This window comes from Bicyclus anynana, chromosome 16 (assembly GCF_947172395.1).
Source record: "Bicyclus anynana chromosome 16, ilBicAnyn1.1, whole genome shotgun sequence".
Lineage (NCBI taxonomy): Eukaryota > Metazoa > Arthropoda > Insecta > Lepidoptera > Nymphalidae > Bicyclus > Bicyclus anynana.
This window is the reverse complement of record NC_069098.1, coordinates 199,707-222,816: the sequence shown is the minus strand read 5'-3', so window position 1 is coordinate 222,816 and position 23,110 is coordinate 199,707. Positions and strand designations below refer to the sequence as shown.

The window sequence follows — 23,110 nt, the reverse complement described above, 5'->3', positions numbered from 1 at the left end:
ATTCCTACGGGAACGGGAACCACGCGGGTGTAACCGCGCGGCGTCAGCTAGTTTATACATATACCCGTAACATCATAGTAGATAACGTTATATCGCAAACGCTTTGGAAATTTAAAAATATATGGGAATGGCATTCGGTATAGACAGGTCACGAGATCGGGTCTGTCATTCCTATACATTTTTTTTTATTTTTCGAAACGTCGACGTTTATATACGTCCCAACTTAACGCAATACCAGCGTGTACGCATTATACGCAACCAGAAAATCCTGAGCCCATCCATACCGCTGCCGGAGCACGAGCGCCCCACGTGGACCCTCAACATGGAGGACCTCGACACGGTGACCAAGCCGAGCTGTCCGTGTCTGCGCCAGGACACAACCGGCGCTATACGGCACATCGCTGACGTAGCAGCGTGACCTGAGGGAGAATACCAATACCAGCAGCGGCGTCATCGTGAGGTGCCTATTCTACGAGACTTGAACTTCGTGGCTTCAACAAGGCTATTTACACTTCTAGCTTCAAGTAGCTGTGATTACATCGATCCATAGGTAGGTCAGTTATGAGTCTTCGAGCACAATACTAGTAGGTAGTCATTCAGTAACGTAGCGAAGTGAAGTACCTTTGACGCCTGGATGAGAAATTTTGGAAAAATTAGTATTTGTCCGACAAAAAAGCGGATGAGGATCTCAATTCAACTCGTATCTGAGCATTTTGTACTTAAGTTTTAGATGTCTGATAACACAAATCTTTTTAACGTAAGTAGGTAATTTCCGATTTCGATGAATTCTTTTTCGTTTAAATTGTACTTCAAAGTTGGTCCAGTTTTATTTTCATTAGCTTTGGACCTTGGCCTTCGAACATATACAAGAGAACTTAAAATCAAATAGGTACTAAATGGGATTCAAATAGGAATAGTTAATATGATTGCTATAATAGGTTTATGATAATACAAATCAAGTTGGGTACCAAACTATGGTCCACATAATAAATGCACCGCGAGCGAAGTCAAAGGCGAACGCCAGTAATTAAATAAAGAATGCAAAAATATGCGGCACGTAGCCGGTAGGTGCCGGTGCCGGCGCTCGAGCAGGAGTGGTACAAACAAACCGGTACCTAAATTCGTTAAGAGCCGCACGCGGGCGCTGGCTGCGGTACATAAGTAAGCGAGATTAAAAAACAGTCCACTGCCTTCAAAGCGAGAGTCGCGCTCGCAATATTATAATCCGAGAGCATGCTTTCAGCCGGGGGAGGCGCCACCCCGCGCCGCTCCCGCTCGCACTCCCGTCCGCCCGCGGAGGGCGTCTCGCTCGCACGCCGCGTAAAAAGAAATCATTTATGGAAAGGTGTAGTATATCATTAACTTAAATAATTACGTAGACGAAGTTCGCGGCGCGCGGCGGAGAGTGAGCCGTGCGAGCGCGGCCGAGGGCTCACAGTCGCGGAGGAGACGCGGATAGTTCCTGATTACGGCGCACGTAATGGAGTGCGACGCGTCCCGGGCACAGGCGCCGGCGGAGAGTGAGCCGTGCGAGCGCGGCCGAGGGCTCCCAGTCGCGGAGGAGACGCGGATAGTTCCTGATTACGGCGCACGTAATGGAGTGCGACGCGTCCCGGGCACAGGCGCCGGCGGAGAGTGAGCCGTGCGAGCGCGGCCGAGGGCTCACAGTCGCGGAGGAGACGCGGATAGTTCCTGATTACGGCGCACGTAATGGAGTGCGACGCGTCCCGGGCACAGGCGCCGGCGGAGAGTGAGCCGTGCGAGCGCGGCCGAGGGCTCACAGTCGCGGAGGAGACGCGGATAGTTCCTGATTACGGCGCACGTAATGGAGTGCGACGCGTCCCGGGCACAGGCGCCGGCGGAGAGCGAGCCGTGCGAGCGCGGCCGAGGGCTCACAGTCGCGGAGGAGACGCGGATAGTTCCTGATTACGGCGCACGTAATGGAGTGCGACGCGTCCCGGGCACAGGCGCCGGCGGAGAGTGAGCCGTGCGAGCGCGGCCGAGGGCTCACAGTCGCGGAGGAGACGCGGATAGTTCCTGATTACGGCGCACGTAATGGAGTGCGACGCGTCCCGGGCACAGGCGCCGGCGGAGAGTGAGCCGTGCGAGCGCGGCCGAGGGCTCACAGTCGCGGAGGAGACGCGGATAGTTCCTGATTACGGCGCACGTAATGGAGTGCGACACGTCCCGGGCACAGGCGCCGGCGGACGCATGAGCGTAAAGACACTAAAATAATAAAGTAAAAATTGACAGTCGTAAGACTGCATGTAAGAAGTCAACGACATTATATTGTACATACAAGAAGTGCTAAGTTCTATATGCATTCGAGCGTCATAACCACGTGACTTAATGTCTATTAAACGAATTGCCTAAAGAATTTCACATTAAATAATTAAGACTAGGGGTCCTATAATATATAATCCTAATAATATAATCCTATAATAGCTACCTACAGTACCTATAGGTATTAGCACTTTCTCCCAAATTACCTTAAAACTTTTGACTCCAAAATGCATTTCAGAAAAGTGACAATAACAAAATCGAGGGAGGGATTTGTAGTCGTAGCTAATAACTAATATTTAGTACGAGTTACATGATACATCCAAAGTATTACTACACCATTCGTCTAATTTACCGGATTCACACATCTTCAAACACGATTTCAAAGAACACACCGGAAACATCATTGTCCAGACTGATGACATATACAATATACATACTATGCGAAAATAAATCAAATTATTTTATTTCGCGTAGGATTTTATTCAATTACCTTTGTCGTCATTATAAATCAAGGCAAATGAGTAGTTCACTTTGCCATCGGACGATCAGATTCTACCAAAGCCAGTAAGAAACTGAACAGTAAATACTAAATGATATAAATTATACTTCATCTGTCTTGTGTGCAGAGGAAAGGAAACAACTTTCTCGAATCTTTGTTATTGTGTCACAAAATTCGTTAACACAAATGTCCATTAGCTATAACTTTAACATACTTTACAAGTGGCCGATTCGAGCGGTGATGATAAAACGCAGAAGCTTTCCACGTGTTCCGCCGCCTGCGTGTTGTGTGGCCACAGACCGCGCGTCGCGGCGAGTAGCGGCCGCTAACGACGCGTCTTCAAGAGGCGGCCGGGGTCCAAGTGACAAACTGCTGGCGATTTAGCTACAACTACTTTATTAAATTACCAATATTTCCTTTCAATTATTCGTTAATACTATACAATTGTACATCTTAACGAGTACTATAATTGTACTATATTTGTACTACGAGTACTATAATTGTACTATATTTTATTAATAATTTACTATATTCTCGTATGTTTTACGACTAAAATATGATAATTAAGACGACTATCCGTGTCAATATTAGTTGATTGTACACTTTTATGTGTGTTATTCTGAATCCAATATTATCTTGCATTTTTTCAAACTTGCTGCAATGTCTACCACATACACATTAATAAAACATTAACGAAATCAGATGAGAATTCAAAGTATTGGTATACGAGTAGATAGGTACTCGTATATGACAAATCATTTCTTAACAAGTCAATTTGTTGTTATTTTGAACTTCTCACATTTTAGATTAGGTCTAGATAGATGTTAGAATGGTTATCTGCTGTGTTGTTGTTGTTAGTCTTTGCTCTGTGTGTTTCAATGTCTTACCTTACATGTCTTTGTAATGTTTAGTACCTACCATAAAACAATAAAACAAGAAATTGTACATCTAGTGTGGTGTTTTAATGATTATAATATAAAATGGGTTAACAATTATTGTCTCACAGAAAACTTTCAGCTATCAAAAATCACCAAACGATAAAGACCTTGACTAATATTTTATTTAATTTAAGCATATGTTACATACTCGAACCGGACTTTCGGTTAAGTTCGGGCGCTGAAAATATTCCATTGTATGCCGTTGAAGTTGCAAACACTAGTTTCTAATAAACACCATACTATATTTTGATGTAGAATCCTAAAATTTGTGAAACATTTTGTTTTTTCTTTTCAATTGCTTTATTTGCTACTAATTACCATACCTACGGCTTACGGCGCAGCTGGCTGATGGCCCGGCCTGTACTGACGTGTACAACATGTGTAACAAACAACTCCTGTATAGGTAGGACTTCAACTGCCGGGCGCGAGGTCGTCAAATGTAGAAGATATTTGTAACGCATGTGCACTGCGAGTGACTGTTGACGATGCTCATCTACTTACGATCAGTTTTTTGTTTATTCTTTACAAGTTAGCCCTTGACCACTATCTCACCTGATGGTAAGTGATGATGCATTCTAAGATGGAAGCAAGCAAACTTGTTATGATAAAAATCCACACCCCTCTCGGTCGAACCAGTTGAACTCTTTCTGTATATCAGCAGTAAGTACTTTTTTTACGCTTTACAAGTTAGCCCTTGACTACAATCTCACCTGATGGTAAGTGATGATGTAATCTAAGATGGAAGCGGGCTAACTTGTTAGGAGGAGGATGAAAATCCACACCCCTCTCGGTTTCTACGCGGCATCGTACCGAAACGCTAAATCGCTTGGCGGTACGTCTTTGCCGGTAGGGTGGTATCTTGCCACGACGGAAGCCTCCCACTAGCCAGACCTGGACCAATTAAGAAAATCTCAATCGGCCCAGCCGGAGATAGAACCCAGGACTTCCGTCTTGTAAATCCACCGCGCATACCACTGCGCCACGGAGGCCGTCGAAAGTACACAAGTGACGAAATATCTAACTACAGTGTTTTTCAGATAGCATGGGTACGGTGACAGATCGTTTCACACTTGAAAGTTTGCCGCGATTCACTGTAATAGTACGTATTATGCACGCCATATGGTAATTGTCACCGTTCCCATGCTTTCTGAAAAACACTTTACATATAAAAGATGTGATAAATAACGTATCCTGGAACTTGCGAGTTGATGTTACTCTTTAACGCCGCAACTATTTCACCGATTTGGGTAAAATTTAGAATGGAAACAGATTTTACTCTGGATTAATATATAGGATTTCGTGCCGGAAAATGGTTCCGGAGGGATTTGTGTAAAACTAAATTCCACGCGGACGAAGTCGCGAGCGTCCGCTTGTTAGTTAATTAAAGAAAATTATAAAAATGCTTTAGAACTAGTCCAGCATTAACCTGTCGACTCTATGCGGTAAGGTCCTAACATAACCTTTTCCTGTATCAGGCTAGAGCTGGGAAGTCGGTGCTGATGCAAGCGCGGAGAGTAAACTCGGTTTCAATTACATCTGACAGCATTAACTGTTACCTCCTGCATCTGTGTCGACGGCGCCTTGAGATTGCGAAGCGTGGTGGGCAAACAAATATTTATTGGTGGGTGCTGCGTTCGCTGATCTAAAGGTAATGGATAGTTGGTTTGTAGTCTACAAGGAACCCTTGGGCTGGTTTTAGAGTCACGCTGGCAAGACGTTGACCGTCGGCGCTGATGGACAAAATGTATGAACTTCTAGGGAGCGTTTCAGCTTCAGTTTTTTTTTATAATTATAATTGATGGCACAACGCCATTGTTTACCGGATGGTATATAGAAAACTATCGCTTGTAATCACTTAGCGGCTAAAACATTTGACACATTGCACAAAGAGGCCTGGCACTCAGAGGCATAGCTGTTACTTGCATGTAATCTAATCGGTTATCTTAAGACTAGAACACAGCAATGCTGCCTGGCGGCAAATGTTGGCGATGCTTAAACCAGACAGGCAGTTCTAATGCTGCTAAAAAGCTCTAAGCTTCGCTTCACTCGCTGGCCCGCAGCAGAGTCGTTAATTATTTCTGCAAAGCCCATCAGTACACGCTTATGTACGGTCCCCGCGAGTCATCCCCCCGCCCCCCGCGACATAATGGCCGCAGTCACAAAGCCGCGCAATTACACCGAATGCAATAAAGTAAGTACAACATACAGCCGCTCCCGCTAGTGTGCGCAATCACAGAAGCGCGACAGTACGTACCGACAACTGTAATGTTTGCGTCGGCTGCTGCAGATGGTAATATTTTGAACGACTATCAAAAATCCAGTTCATTTTTGGAAATTCTTCCTTTTATTTCACACCTATTTTACTAAATCTGAATCGTTTCTTTCTTCATTACCCGAGTGCGTCAGAAGGAGGGTAATGTTTGCCGAATGTATAATATGTGTGTATGTAAGTCTATTTCTTTGGCCCGTCCGACAGCCCAAACGGCTTTTGACATATGAGGCGTCATTGAGTTCGTCAGAATTATGTTAGTGACATAGGTGGGGGGTGAGTTTGTTTTATTACCCTAACAATACGGGTATCAAATGAAAGGTCGTAAAAAGATCATTAGAAATATATAAATATTATGTTACGTATAGGTGTATAAAATTACTGTTTTTAACCGACTTTAAAAAAGGAGGAGGTTTCTCAATTCGACCGTATATTTTTTTTTTTAATACAATTTGTCAAAAAGCGTCCCAATTATATTAGGGCCATAGAAGTAACACTTTCTAGCAAGCAAACATATAATATACTCGTAAATACAAAACACCCGAATACTTAGATCGCTTTTCAGTTCATTACGCTTAGGCAGTTTTATTGTTTTTTTTTTTATTTTATTTTATAAAATTCAATGATAGTAGTCGCGTTATCAATTATTAAATATAGGTAATTACAATACCTACCCACTTTTGGTATAGCTTACTTTGCAGATGTCACTACCAACACTAGGTAAGCAGGAACTATAAAAACCGACGTAAGTGAAGCTGGAATCAGATTCGCTAATTACGCTACTTAGCATTGAGGATTCCTAACCACATATCGCGAAAAGTAGATCTACGCGTAAATCATATCAAATCAAAACATGTGAAAGTTGAAAAATGTGAATATTTTAGTTTAGCTATTAATGCTCCATTTTAAATAGTTAATTTATAAGTTCAAGGAAATTGGAGGTCTATTAGCATTAAATAAATTATTTACTGCCCATTTGTAATAATGCCTCCGCGTGCGTCGGTTCAAAGGAATAATATTTTTAATATGATTTCTGGATTTTTTTATATTGTAATATACAAAATATTTTGACCACACAAATAAATATTTTGAAGATGGAGAAAATCCTACCGTGAAAAAAGTTTCTGGTAATACTTAAATATCATCGTCCGTGCGGTGAGCACAGCCCTCGCCCGGCCGTCGCCGCCGCCCTACAGCCTTTGTCCGCGACTCCGCCCGACCATTGTCCGTCCGCAGCTCGCAGTGCGACCCTCGCGCGCCGCCCCGCGCCGGCATGGCGGGCGCCGTCGCCGAGCTGTGTATGACAACATAACAACATATTATAAATATCTACATTTTAGCCTATAAATATGTTAGCTTTTTTAAATTCATGTTTTATTTGAAATTGTGCACTTCTATGTTATTAATATCTTCTATTATTATTATTTGAAAAAGGTTGATGTAAATCAAAAAATGTTTAAATTTTGTATTCAAATTTATCGTTTAAAATTGCTTAATTTAACGTACCTTACAACATACCTATTTGTATCACATGTTTCGATTTTCTGTTTATAAATTATTAATATTTCAAATTTGACTGGCGGCAATATAATAAACTATAATAAAAGTACCTATCTTTCAGTTCCTTATGTTTTTATTTAAGGCGCCTGTAAGCAAAATCATTTATTGAATTTACCCAAGAGAAACAGCAAAAAAGTTTGACGGAAATTAATTATCATTTTAAAAAAGAAACTGTTGAGTTTCTTGCTATTTCTTTTTTAAAATTTACCTTTAAACAAATAATAGAGTCATTGTCACACACAAATAAATTTTATTTCTATTGTAGTCACTGGCAAAAGTTTTAAAAGTGCTTGTATACTGAAAATAAATTTTAATTAGAGTATTTTTCTTACAGCTTACAGGCTTTTATTAAGCAACACAAGTAGTTTGTCGAATGCATTTTTTCATAGCTACATTCTTACATATCTACCTTTCAACCAAAACACTGCAATGCTTGTAAAGCTTTGTGTATTAAGGTATTAACTACCTCGTTGGTCTAGTGACTAGTCTACGTAGGTCTAGATCACGAGTTCCGGGGTTCGAGTCCCGACTGGGCTATGTAGGTATACCAAGAAAGGTTCAGTGAAAGTTTTCAGCCTGTAGATGGAAAGTGATGATATTAAATTAGTAAAGTGTGCAGTGAGCGCGCTAAGCCGTCGGTTGTAGTCGCTATCAGGACGTCAGCTGCTAGTGCTCGGTAAACTGCTTAACATGATCACCCACCGACCCACACTGAAGCAGTCCCCCGCTCATATGAAGAGGGAGGCCTGGCCCTGCGGTGGACCATTTAAATAGGCTAATGATGGTGGTGATGAGGTATTAGCACGGAACACATAAGTGTGACGACCCCGCACTGGAGAACGCAGTGCTGGTGGACCCCTCACCAAGTGGACTGGCGACATCAAGGAATTCAAGATTGGAGACAGACCACTCAGGATCGTGATGCCCTGCTGTGGACGTCCATTGGCTGATGGACGTAATTTTGCAAGTAGCTCTGTGTACCCGCCGTGATAGCCCGGTGGATACGACCTCTGCCTCCGATTCCAGAGAGTGTGAGTTCGAATCCGGTCTGGGGCGTGCACCTCCAACTGTTCAGTTGTGTGCATTATTAGAAATTAAATATCACGTGTCTCTATCGGTGAAGGAAAAACATCGTGAGGAAACCTGCATACCAAAGAATTTTCGTAATTCTCTGCGTATGTAAAGTTCGCCAATCCGCATTGGGCCAGCGTGTTGGACTATTGGCCTAACCCCTCTCATTCTGAGAGGAGACTCGAGCTCAACAGTGAGCCGATTATGGGTTGATCAAATCAAAAATCTGTGTAGCTACAAGTATGAAGAGACGGGTACAGCGCCGCTACAATGTAACGCGCTGAGCACGATGATGAATTACTACATGAGACGCAAAGTAGTCGCAGATACCATGAGTATTATGTCACACCTAGTCTGCCGCAGCAGCCATTCGCAGAACAGGCCGACAACCTGACAATACAATGTAAACATGTAGACAAACAAATATTTTTTAATTTTTTCTACGCAACTACTCGTAGTCAAAGATATTCTAAAAGCCTTTATTTAACTTACTTAATTACATAGAGGAAAATAAACCCAGGCACAGTGGACACCACATATAGATTTCTTCATTTATTGACTGTTTGTCTGTCTTTTCGGGTTAATCTCTGGACGGCGTTATCAATTTTAATAGAACTTTCACTCGAAGATAGAGGAAGTTATGCTAGTTTTTATCCCGGAAAAATCACTGATTCCTACAGTCCGCTGATATTTAAATAAATAAAAAATAATAATTTGCCACCAATTTTTAACAATTAAATTTTTCTCGGATACCTCGAGACGATACATTGACGCGTATCGTTAATGATGTAGTAAACGGGCACTTAGCTCAGGGTGTTCAGTTTGTTTAGCGTGATTGTTTAGTTCCGCTGATTCGTCACCATCATCATCGACAGCCGACGGACGTCCACTGCTGGACATAGGCCTCTTGCATAGATTTTCAAACAAAACTGTCTCGAGCCGCGAGCATCTAGCGGCTCCCTGCAACCCGCTTGTTGTCCTCGGTCCACCTAATGGGGGGTCGACCAACACTGCGCTTTCCGGCGCAGGGTCGCCATTCCAGCACCTTGGGACCCCAACGTCCATCGGCTCTTCGAACTATGTAGCCTGCACATTGTCACTTCAGCTTCGCGACTCGCTGAGATATCAGTGACTTTAGTTCGTCTGCGGATCTCCACATTTCTGATTCGATCACGCAGAGAAACCCCAAGCATAACTTGCTTAATTGCCCGCTGAGTGACTTTGAGCCTTTTTATGAGGACCACAGTTAGCAACCAGGTCTCGGATCCGTAAGTCATCACTAACTGAACCGCTGATTACATAATCAAATGATTACAATAAGTTGGTGCAGCAGCCCAGATCCTCCTCAAAGACGATCGGGGGACGGTAAGTTGGTAAAGTCATGCAAATTTACATATAAGTATGTACCCGTAAACAGTAATTTAATTTAACCAGCTAAACATAATCTGTACCAAATACTGATCCTGCCGCTAGGGTCATGAGGCTTCCTCTCCGGTTTGTAGTAGCAATTCCTGAAATTTTGGAATAGATCCTTTTTTTTCACTACAAGTTAGCCCTTGACTGCAATCTCACCGGATGGTAAGTGATTATGCAATCTAATATGGAAGCGGGCCAACTTGTTAGAAGGAGGAGGAAAATCCACACTCCTTTCAGTTTCTACACGACATCGTACTGGAACGCTAAATCGCTTGGCGGTACGTCTTTGCCGGAAGGGTAGGGAAGTAGCCACGACCGAAGCCTCCCACCAGCCAGACCAGCAGGGTTATTATGGAACTCGGTAAATAATAAGTCACTACATCGTTTTTCTCATATTTTCGTTTACACAATCATTTAACATCGTATTTTCAACAAAATGACATAAGTATCTTCATTTTACGTATTGTGGCAGTAATATAGAAGTAGTAGTAGCAAGTAGTAAAATTATTTCAACGAAAAACCGTTATTTACGTAATTTCGTTGATATAATTATGTTAGATGATCGTAAAACGAAAATCACTGCCATTTAATGTAAAATGACGTAGTCAAGATCATTATTTTGTTGCAATAACTATGTTAGATGATCACAATTACGAAAATACGATGAAAAACGATGTAGTGAATTGTTATTTGAATGGTACACCGAGTTATATAATAACCCTGCTGGACCAATCAGGAAAACCTCAATCGGCCCAGCCAGGGATCGAACCCAGGACCTCCGTCTTGTAAATCCACTGCGCGTACCATTGCGCCACGGAGATTGTCAAAGAGGTATTCGTTCTATTTTGATATTTGATTATGAACTATGTATCGGTACAATGAACTGATGCTGAAGTTGGGATTGTCTCCCCGTGAGGTCTTCAACAGTTAGTAGCATACACACTCAAACTTTTGATACAGTCAAGTTTCATTCCTTTACTACATTTTTGAAAACTGGAAAAAAGGAGAGTGTGTATACATACAACATTTAGTATATCTAGGTCCAAGGGCAAAAGTATAATGATGGATTGTTTCTATTATATTTAACATTTTCGTATTTTTCTTTTACTTTCATAATTAAAGCTTTGTTATAAAAATGTAATTCTCATGTTCATTTCTTATCCCTCACTTGCTTCTTATTACATAATCTAAATCACTTGTAGTCTGTACTGTAGGTGGCATCAATTTCATTGTATCATAAGTTGTTTGGATACTTCATTCGAAAAGTTTTAATTAATCAATGGCTCGTTTAACGTAACACCCGTTCAGTAATTATAACATTTGATATCCTTATTAGAAATTAATTTGTCAACTTGTTACAACCAGTGTCAAAGAACGTATCAAACAGTATAACTAAATAATTGAAAGAACTTATACTACCTAGAACCACGGCTAAGAATTAAAGAAGGATGATGGCTCCATTTACATGTCTTTTATCGATGATCGATGATTTTGAAACTCGTCGGACATTTCCGGCGAATTTCAAAATCAAGCTACTGTTACACATGCTCATTTCAAGCACGATAGCATGCTACTATTGAGCAGTTGCTACTTATTAGCATGTATATCACAATATTACTAATAATGAGCATGCTTATTTCGAGCTTGCTCAAGAATCAACAGACATGTGATTAATTAGCATGCTACTTGCTGCGCGGGTGGAAGGGGGCGTGCTTTTAGCGCGTTTCAACAGGTTTGCTTATTGAGTATCTATGCTAGTCGATCAGCATTGCTATTCTTATTCTCTTCACCTTCTTTTCTCCCTGTCTAACACGATACAATAGACAGAGAGCGATAGATACAAATTAGCATGTGTAATTGGAATGTTTGCTTTGAGCATGCTTATTCAGAAGCATAAGTACTTAAAAATAGCATGCTTATTGCTAGCAAATGTAAACTGATGATAAGCATGCTCGTATGGAGCATACTTAATACCACGTTTTTAGCATGCTCTTTTAGAGCATGTGTAACAGTACCTTTATTCCTTGTATTGTGTGTATGTATTTCAATAATTATGTATTTTTTAAAGTAAACAAAACTGTAACAACCTACTTAATATATATATATAAACGTGAAAGTTTGTAGATAATTTTGATCCCTTTGCTAAACTTAGTTTTATGACATTCTTGATTTTGTCATTATGTAATTGTCTACGACCGAAACGCCTGTTTTAAATAATGGAGCAATCACGCGGTTGCACGTCAGCGTAAAGTCTCTGGACAGGGGTTATTGGCATTTTTTGCAAGTCATAAATTGATAGTTTTATTCTGGCCTATTAACTGGGCACGATTAGACGCGTCTCTGTTTGTTACTTATATGTAATTACCACCAATAAAGTTAAGTTCAAGATACCGGATTTTATTTGGCCATCTGGTACATATACATGGTCAGCTTCGGACGGATATATTTGTTTGCATCCAGAAGGAAATGGAATAAAGAAAATACATAGTGGAGTGAGATGTGCCCGTGCGTACTTGGAATTTGAACTGGTTGTATTCTTTGTTCTAACATTTTATTAGGTTGTTAGCGAATTATTAAGTGTTTTATAGTATTCAAATTATATGTCTTATTGTTTCTTATGTTGTTATAGAATCATATTACAAGTAATAAAAGTAGTTTGAATAGTAAAGTAGTATAAATTATTTGTACTTTTTTGTTTGAATAGTAAAGTAGTATAAGTACTTAGTGCAGTAGATTTAATTCGTATTGTGTACCTGCTGTAATTTGATAAGTATTGCAACATAGGTTTTGTATTAGGTATTTTTAATGTTTTATTTGTGTTTACAGAAACTAAATACCTGATAGGTTTATCACTCACCGTCTTCCAAAATGACCGAAAATAATAAGGAATTTGCTGAGTTAACTAAAAAGAGAAGTAGCTTTAAAGGTAGAATTACCATATTCTCCGGGTTTGTGCAGTTACTTGAAAATAAAACAACACAGTTGTCGTCCAAGGAAGCGAATGAGTTGGAATTGAGAATTGGTAAGCTGGAATTATTGTACGCCCAATTTGATGAGACTCAAACTCGATTAGAGTGTATTGCGGACAACATGGATTCGCAATTACTTGAAAGAGACGAGTTTGAATCTCGTTATTATAGTATACTCAGCAAAGCACAAGACATTTATTCTAATTATAAGAGGTCACAAGTGCCGCTTCCGAGTGAATGCAGTCTACGGACTGGTAACAGACCGCCAGTTAAGTTACCTACTATACAGCTACCTACGTTTAGTGGTACATATAATAGTTGGCTCGAGTTTCGCGACACCTTTACTAGCCTCATCCACAATAACGAGTCTATAGACGAAGTGAACAAATTTCACTACCTGCGTACGTCGTTAGAGGGGTCCGCTGCTGTGGTCATTCAGTCCATGGAGTGTACATCTAATAACTATCAAGTAGCTTGGAACCTCTTGTGTGACCGGTTCGACAATAAACGATTGTTAATACAAAATCATGTTTCGGCTCTTTTTAACATCGACCCGGTCACACGGGAGTCCGCGGCAACCTTAAAAAATATATTGGACCATCTAAATAAAAACCTTCGTGCTCTTGGTTCATTAGGTGAGCCTGTCCAACAATGGGATACTCTTCTCATTCACATGGTCTCTAATAAATTAGACAGTAAAACGTACCGTGAATGGGAAGAGTACAAAGGTCGTTTGGATCAGGAACACAAAATTGAGCTACGACACTTTTTTGACTTTATGAAGTTACGTATAAATGTACTTGAGACAATTGAATTTTCACGTCATACGCAACAACCATCTAAACAACCCAAACTAAAAACATTTGTTTCCACGAATAATGGTAATCATATTAATAGTAATTTTATAGTTAATAGTAAACCCACAGATTCGACAGATTCGTGTCCAAAGTGCAGTGGCGATCACAAACTAAATAGTTGCTCTCAATTTTTAGCTTTAAGTAACGAAGCGCGTTTGCGACTATTACCTACATTAAAGGTCTGTTTTGTTTGTCTTAGTCGCTCTCACTTTGCCAATCGGTGCAAAAAGCCAGGTTGCAAATTTTGTAAACGGAGACATTCCTTTTTGGTCTGTGTTGCAGACAAACTGAAACCTGCTGTGCCTGCTGAGCGCGTTGACAGTAGTATCATCAGCGCGACTCCGTCCGCCGGCAATCCAATTAACAATTTAACATTATCGGCGAGCGTGTCTTCCGCGAGTCAAGTAGGAACTAGACGCCGCGGAGACGTTTTATTATCGACTGCGCTAGTTAAATTGTACGATTCGAACAATCGCGAACATATCGGTCGCGCTGTTTTGGATTCCGGTAGCACATCATGTCTGTTATCAGACAAAATGTTTCGTTTGTTAAATTTGCCTTACGATCACATCGATCGACGTGTGCTAGGTATAAATAATGTCACATCGCCAATAAATAAAATGTGTCACCTACACATGAAGTCATTAAATGAACAATTTTCAATTAATTTAAACTGTTTCATTTTGCCGTCTTTAACAGATAATGTACCTTGTCGGCCTCTCGACGTGTCAAGTCTTAATATACCTACTGACGTTTGTTTAGCGGATCCTCATTTTCATTCGCCGTCGTCAGTCGACTTGATCATAGGTGCTGATGTTTTTTGGGACATTCTAGGATCGCAAAGAATTAATTTAGGTAGGGATCAACCTACACTTTGTGAGACTAAGCTAGGTTGGATAGTATCTGGCCCAATGAAGTTATTACCGTTATCGGTATCTAACCCCATTCGGTGTAATTTTGTAAACACCGACTCGACTAGTGATATGTCGAATGATAATATTCAAAATCAACTAGCTCGTTTTTGGACTTTAGAAGAAGTAAATAATTTAAATAACCGTTCTATTCTCTCATCAGAGCAAAAGTTATGTGAGGAACACTTTACAAAATATACCTCGCGCTTATCGGATGGTCGCTTTCAGGTAAGAATACCGTTAAAATATGATTCTACTGTTTTAAGCGATACTTTATTTCGAGCTAAGCAGTGTTTTATTTCTCTGGAACGTAAACTTCTTAAAGAACCGATACTTTGTAAGATGTACCGCGAATTTATGTCGGAATATCAGACACTAGGGCATATGTCTGAATGTGAGTTAGTATCGGAATGCAATGCTAACTTTATACCGCATCATGGCATTTTACGTGGATCTAAATTGAGGGTGGTATTTAATGCAAGCTTTTCAAGCAAAACTAACAATGCAACTTTTAACAGTATTCAAATGGTGGGTCCAACGGTACAGGATGATCTGTTATCCATTCTATTAAGATTTAGGCAGCACAAGTACATCATTATAGCTGACGTAGAAAAGATGTACCGTCAGATACTTGTGCATCCTAGTGATAGGCATTTACAGCGAATTGTTTGGCGCGATGATCCTGCCGAACCGCTTAAGGCGTTTGAGCTTAATACCGTAACGTACGGTACTGCTAGCGCACCATTTCTCGCTACTAGATGTCTTAAGCAGTTAGGACTTGAATGCGATGACAAACGGATTGCTGAGGTCATTCTGCACGATTTTTATGTCGATGACTTACTGACAGGCGGAGACGACCTAAGCACCGTGCTTGAAATACGTAATAAAGTCTCAGCCACACTCGCTTCAGCTCAGTTACCACTTAGAAAGTGGAAATCTAATGATCCACAATTAGTATCAGAGTTCACTAAGTCCTCGCATGATCTGAACATAGGCGGTATTGAACCAAGTAAAACCTTAGGTTTAGGTTGGTATCCGGAATCGGATCAGCTTTATTTTCCGATTAGTGCATCAAAGTTTGAAGGAAACTCCAAACGCGAAATTCTTTCTGTAGTTTCCCAGATATTCGATCCGTTAGGACTAGCCTCCCCGGTTATTATAAAATTTAAAATGTTGTTACAAAGTTTATGGTTACAGAATTTGTCGTGGGATGATTCTTTACCTTCGACAGTCCATAAAAATTGGTTGGATATCAGTAAAAATTTAAATGTTTTAAATAATTTACGCGTACCGCGCTGCGTGTTAATACAATCTTTCGTGCAATTAGAATTTCATATTTTCTCTGACGCTTCCGAACAAGCATATGGTGCCTGTTTTTACGTTCGTAGCGTAGATAGTCACGGAAAGATTTTAGTTCGCTTATTATGCGCTAAGAGTAGGGTAGGGCCTATTAAAGCCACCACTATTCCTAGGCTTGAATTATGTGGTGCTCAGGTCGCTGCCAAACTTTATGAAAAGGTTACTAGCTCGTTAAGAGTTCAGGCTACACGGACTGTAATCTGGACTGATTCCACAATCGTATTAGGCTGGTTGAAGATGTTACCGTGTAAATTAAACACATTTGTTCGCAATCGTGTTGGTGACATCTTAGATAGAACCACTAATTGTACGTGGCGACACGTTTCCTCCGAGGATAACCCAGCGGATTATGTATCACGCGGAGTAAGCGTTGGCGCTCTCGAGTCTCTTGATATGTGGTGGTCAGGCTCAAGCTTTTTAAAGGAACCGGAACCCCGGTGGCCTTCCACAGTAATAAATTCCGAATCGCTACCTGAAACGCGTATGGAAATATCGTGTTTAGCAAAATCTGATACTTCTTCAGATATCATTAATCTCATAAATTTTGACCGCTTTTCTAAATTTAATAGGCTCAAGCGTACCGTAGCTTATATGTTACGATTTATTGAAGCATGTAAGGGTAGGCGTTCAAAAACCGACTTCCTAACCGACACCGAATTGAGTAAGTCATTGCGCGTAATTGTTAGCATGGTTCAAAGGGAATCGTTTCCTGAATATGAGACGTTAATACAAAAGAAATCTTTACCTAAAAAGAGTGCATTAATTAAATTCAACGCATTTTTAGATGAAAACAATTTGCTTAGGGTCGGAGGTCGTTTAGGAAATTCTGAATTTTCGTATGATAAAAAGTATCCTTTAATATTACAGTCCACACATCGATTTACAAAATTATTATTTGAACATGAACATACGAAGCTCATGCATGCCGGGCCTCAACTATTGTTAGCTTCAATTAGGGATGTCTATTGGCCCATCGGTGGTCGAAATTTAGCAAAGGCAATTTATCGCCGCTGCATTAAATGCACTCGAATGAAGGGAAAGGTTGTAGCTCCTATTATGGGCAATCTACCGCAGCAGCGCCTCACGCCCGGGGGTTTCCCCTTTGAATCCGTTGGCATTGACTACGCGGGCCCAATTTCGTCAGCTAGTCGTCAGGGACGTGGATGTCGTATCTTAAAGGTGTATATTGCGATTTTTATATGTCTCACTACTAAAGCCATTCATTTAGAATTAGTAAGTGACTTAACCAGCAACAGTTACATATCAACCATCAAAAAGTTCATCTCGCGCCGCGGAAAACCGCGCCATCTGTCCTCAGATAATGGAAAGTCATTTATTGGAGCGTACAATGATCTAGCACGATTCTTACAGGATAACTCTAGCTCATTATCTAGCGATTTCGCAAATGAAGGAATTGATTTCCATTTTATTCCTGCTTATTCGCCTCATTTTGGTGGTATTTGGGAGGCGGGAGTGAAATCTGTTAAGTTCCATTTATATAGAGTGCTAGGAAATTGTAATTTTACCTTTGACGAGTTGTATACTGTTTTAACCCAAATAGAAGCGATATTAAATTCTCGGCCACTCACTCCACTTTCGTCGGATCCTGATGATTTCACGGCATTAACTCCTGGACACTTTTTAATTGGACGACCCCTCACTGGACTTCCAGTCAAGGATTACCAAGAGATCAAAACCAATCATCTCAGCCGCTATCATCGAATTGAGCAACTTCGACAGCATTTTTGGGCACGGTGGACCAAAGAGTACGTGTCGGAGCTGCAAATCCGTACTAAATGGCAGGTTCCGACTCAGCCAATGCAAATCAACTCATTGGTTCTTTTAAAGGAAGATCATTTACCTCCGTTGAAGTGGAAACTGGGGCGAATAGTAGCACTGTACCCTGGGAAGGATAATGTCGCAAGAGTTGCAGATGTGAAGACATCCACTGGAGTCATAAAGCGATCCTTCAGCAGAATTTGCCCACTGCCCATCAGTGATACTGTTTGAGTTGGTTGAATGTCAAGACATCAACGCCCGGGGGCATGTCTACGACCGAAACGCCTGTTTTAAATAATGGAGCAATCACGCGGTTGCACGTCAGCGTAAAGTCTCTGGACAGGGGTTATTGGCATTTTTTGCAAGTCATAAATTGATAGTTTTATTCTGGCCTATTAACTGGGCACGATTAGACGCGTCTCTGTTTGTTACTTATATGTAATTACCACCAATAAAGTTAAGTTCAAGATACCGGATTTTATTTGGCCATCTCGTCCTATACAGTAATAATATAACATTGTGAAGGACATATTCATATGTGATATGGAAGTCTGCCCCAGAATGGCCAGAAATAGTCTCTAATTTTAAAGTAGCCACAACTGTAACAGCAACAACTGTTTGTAGATTGTATTCGTGTGAAAAGAGAATGCCGATCACTAACCCTGGTTTATTCTAACCACCCGGCTATTAACTTTATCTAAAAAAAACTTAGTAATTTTACATGACTAATTAAAGCATTGCTTTATGTTATTTGGTATGCTTGTTGGTAATAGAAGAAATAATTTAAAAAAAATGTTACATCGCCGTTTTGGTACCGGCGGACATTTTGAGCAAGAAGAGTTAAAGCCTCTCTATTCCCCACTCTCACAGTCCGACGGGACGGCAGACCGACACGACCGGTGAAAGATCACACGCAAGACGTGGCGCAGGCTTTACGTGCTCTCCGAGGCACGGGGGTGTACCTGCACCAACAACTCTCAACTCCAGGCTGCTATTAAAATTTTTTGTAAGAAAAATCCATATACTTGATTTTTTTTTTGATTGACCTGACCTGGGATTCGAACCCTGGACCTCATTGACCGTAGCTGAAACAGCTAACCACGGGACCAATGAGGCAGTTGTATGTACACTATGAGGACTTACTACACTACGGACCAAATAGACAATTTTGTCGTACAAAGAAAACTCAACAAGTTAGTTAGATTTTGTCCAACAGTGGGAATAGGTGTCACATTATGAATCCACCGTATTGAATCACAGGACTTTAACGCCTTCTGCAGCAAAATTAATAGAGAAATGGTAAAAAAGGACTCCGAGGAAATAAAAATCTTTTTTCAATCAATCGGGAGTGAGGCGAAGGCTTCAAGAGCTCGTCAATTAACGTGTTGCGGTCTCCCCCCCTCGGGGCACCTGCCCCGCTCACCCCTCGTACCCCCGCGCACCCCCGCACTAACGACGGCATTACACCTTCAGAAGTTCCGACAACTTCGCTGAAAAGTAAATACCTTCTTAATTAAGCCGGGAGTTTTTTAAACTTGGTCGATAATTAATTTTAGTTAACTTTTGGTGTTAGCGATATGCGCTGAGCATAATTAAACGAATTTTCAAAGTATATTAAATGTAAGATATATCTAACACAAAAGAGCCGCGATAGCCCCGTGGATATCACCTCTGCCTTCAATTCGTCGGACGTATGTTCGAATCTAGTCCGGAGCTTGCTCCTCCAACTTTTCATTTATGTGCATTAAATGAAATAAAATACCTATCGTGTCCCTTTGCATACATCAGAAAAACATCGTGAGGAAACCTGCATACCTTAGAATTTTTTAAATTCTCTACTTGTGTGACGTCTGCCAATCCGCATTGGGCCAGGGTGGTGGACTATTAGCCTAACCCCTCTCATCAGCCCAGTCGTACACAATGCTCGCCGACGAACATCGTGACTTCACCAACATATATACATACCTACGACTGGTCACTGGTGTGCCGGCACGACACGACTTACGGCAGATCGGCGAACGCTCTCTTACACATTGCATTTATACGATGTAGGTACACATTATGATCATCGTATAGCTTCATTAGACAGCTTCTTTTAACGGCCCACTATTAGGCCTCTTTCCTAATAGAGGAGGAGACATCCATGAGAAGCTAAAGAGAATGATCGGGACCGACGGCTTGGGTGTAACACAACCTTTTAACAGATTTCTTAGAAGTAAGAAAAGCTCAGTACCTCCCCCCACTCGTGACCCGCAGTCACATACCTACACTTATAACTAGAGAAATGATGCAATTCTAGTAATATACAAATATAATAACATCAAGTAGGTATTCTCCACATAGTACATATATGTATGAGTTTCCCCGCAGGTGAAGGTACCCGCCCACCAGCCGGTACATGGCCCGCATTGTGGCGAGACAATGTGGAGGAAGTGGCGCCGAGCGCACGCATCCTGCTGCGTGAATGTGTGGCTTGTGACAGACAACCTGCTAAATGGTTTCCTTCGCATCCCACGGCTCTTGGCCGTACGCCGCCTCACTTGTAGCCTTCCTTTCCTAGCTTTTTTTTCCATTTACTACCTACATATTTCATAAAATAAAGAAAATCTCAATATTTCGTAACCGGACCCGGGAATGCAACCCGGAAGTTCGTGATCCGAAGCCATTTAATATCTGAAGCGAGGAGACAGGTCAATTCTGTTACAATATATCTTGTAAGTAAATACTTGTTCAGTAGGAAATTGGGACACAATAAGGCTTTGACAAACATTGCCTACAATAAACCTCTGATGAGCTACTGCTTCTCCATGGAGTAGAGTGAGGAAGATTTAGTTTTCGGCGATTTTAGTTCCATCTTTTCCGATATGGTGAGCGTTCTCCGCAAATATATAAATATACGACTAACGGACGCCCGCGACTTCGTCCACGTGTAAATGTATACTTTCAACCCTTATTTCACCTTCTTCTATTTATATTTTCGCATGTCTTATCTATATTATTATTATAAAGAGGAATTTCATGTTTATATGTTTGTTTGCATTGAATAGGCTCTGAAACTACTGAACCGATTTAACAAATTCTTTCACTGTTGTGAGCTACACTAATCCCGAGTGCTATAGGCTATATTATATCCCCGTATTCCTACGGGAACTTACAGGAACCACGCGGATGAAACTGCTCGCGGTGGCGTCTGCTAGTATACCTATTATAAATAGCCAACTAATACACCTCTTTTTAACCCTTTAGTGTGTGTATTGTGAATCTTTATAGTTGTTCTGTGTAGTGTAACGACAGAAGATATATGTTAAATATTTAATGGTGTTAAATACTTTTATATTAAGGAGCCGTGATAGCCCAGTGGATTTGATCTTGGGCTTCGATTCGGAGGGCATAGGTTCGGATCCGGTCTGGGGCTTGCACCTCTAACTTTTCAGTTATGTGTATTCTACGAAATTAGTTATAATGTGTCTCAAACGTTGAAGGAAAAATCGTAAAAGACCTACTTTTTCTTAATTATGTAGGTGTGTGAAGTCTACCAATCCGCATTGGCCGAATCCCTCTCATTCTGAGGGGAGATTCGTGCTCAACAGTGAGCCGAACATGGGTTGTCAACAATGATGGTGAAGTTTTACGATGTGTTATTTTACCACGCCCCCTCAAAAAACACCAGAATTTATTGTTGGGGAATTAGGGGGGATACAAGTTCATAGGTATTTGGTCTGAGGCTCCATAGGAGGTGTTCCTCGCACGCCCTGCAGAGTGTTGCTGTGTTCAGGTATCAGCCATGGGGTTCAGTTACCATCAGGTACGTCATCAGCTCTGTATGTCAATCGTCTATTGTTGTCGATATATGTCGAGTAGGAGTCGCGCATGAAGTGTGCCGAATCGTTATCCATAAAAACGGCAAAAACATCATGTATGTTATATCGAGTCCCATATATATTTATTTTATTCTTTTGATAGAGCAGCAACAGAAATACATCGTCGTTGAGAGCAGGCAAGCTATGCGTTGTCAGATCTGTTTGGTATATACTTTCTAGTACCTAAACGATTTTTTTAAAAACAGATGAGTGAAGTTGACAAAAAACTTTCAGTTATTTTATAATTTTCCTTGTTTTGCCAAAATAAAACTAGGCAACCTACGTGCAATGAGTCAACGTGAATATTATGTATCATTTATTTCTAATCACTGTTAAATAACAGATGAGGGTACCTGTACAATGTACATTTCTAATCACTGTTAAATAACAGATGAGGGTACCTGTACAATATACATTTCTAATAACGAACCTCGTACCATGATTTTTTGATCGATATGAGATATCGATTAAATATGAATGATAGGTAAAAAATGTAAGAGATCTTAATTGTAGCGCGTACAAAGAGCAACAAAAAAGTTTTGCATCAATATTTTTGAATCCCAACGGAGAACAGAGTTATTGTAATAAAAACTGGATTGAAATCTTTTTTCAAGATGGTGGAAAATGCAAATGGGAAATTTTGGTCAAGAATTTAAAGTTCGGCCTCTTTATTGTAGGGGAGCCTAAGAGGGGATTTTTGCAGTTACTCGAAGGCGGCAGATGAACATAAAGGATATACTTTAACTTACCTACTTACTTTAACTTTAACCAAAAAAAAACTAACTACAGAAATATTCAACCTGCACGTCAGATAAAGGTAAGGGAGTTGATAGCTAAAAGGTGAGCATTTCGAAAATCTGACGATTTGAGCGTGACGTAATAAAATGGGAGGGTTCCAAAGTTACAAAATAAAACCCTTAGTTCCTTAGGTATATTATTGTTGTCAAGCAACGAGCGAGTAATCTCCTGATTGATAATTGATACTCATGTTTTCTGATAATTTCAGTAATCCAAAGTAATAAAATTTTTTCTTTAAAGTCTGTAGTTTTTTTTCCCCACCGCTGAGAGCGAAAAAAGTGTACGAGTATGACCATTTATTTTTTCTATCATGTCATCATCATCATCCATCATCATCATCATTATCAGTCAATGGACGTCCACTGCTGGACATAGACCTCTTGCATGGACTTCCAAATAAAACGGTCTCGAGCCGTCAGCATTCAACGGCTCCATGCAACCCGCTTGATGTCTTCGGTCCACTTAATGGGGGGTCGACCAACACTGCGCTCTCCGGTGTGGGGTCGTCATTCCAGCACCTTGGGACCCCAACGTCCATCGG

The 23,110-nt window shown here is 40.8% G+C and overlaps 1 protein-coding gene across 1 annotated transcript; it reads left to right on the top strand.

Moving 5' to 3' along the window:
• Positions 1-12,452: 12,452 nt before the first annotated feature.
• Positions 12,453-18,380, top strand: LOC128198001 (uncharacterized). Its single transcript, XM_052886176.1, has 2 exons — positions 12,453-13,058; positions 14,145-18,380. Exons 1-2 carry the CDS (start codon positions 12,905-12,907, stop codon positions 18,140-18,142), a joined length of 4,152 nt encoding a protein of 1,383 aa, XP_052742136.1. The 5' UTR covers positions 12,453-12,904; the 3' UTR covers positions 18,143-18,380.
• The last annotated feature ends 4,730 nt before the right edge of the window (positions 18,381-23,110 follow it).

What these genes read in the sequence shown, in the direction of transcription:
- LOC128198001 (XM_052886176.1), top strand. Translation starts at nt 12,905, where the DNA reads ATGACCGAAAATAATAAGGAATTTGCTGAGTTAACTAAAAAGAGAAGT. An exon ending in TGAGTTGGAATTGAGAATTG is followed by an intron (nt 13,059 to 14,144) that starts GTAAGCTGGAAT and finishes TCTGTGTTGCAG; the next exon opens with ACAAACTGAAACCTGCTGTG.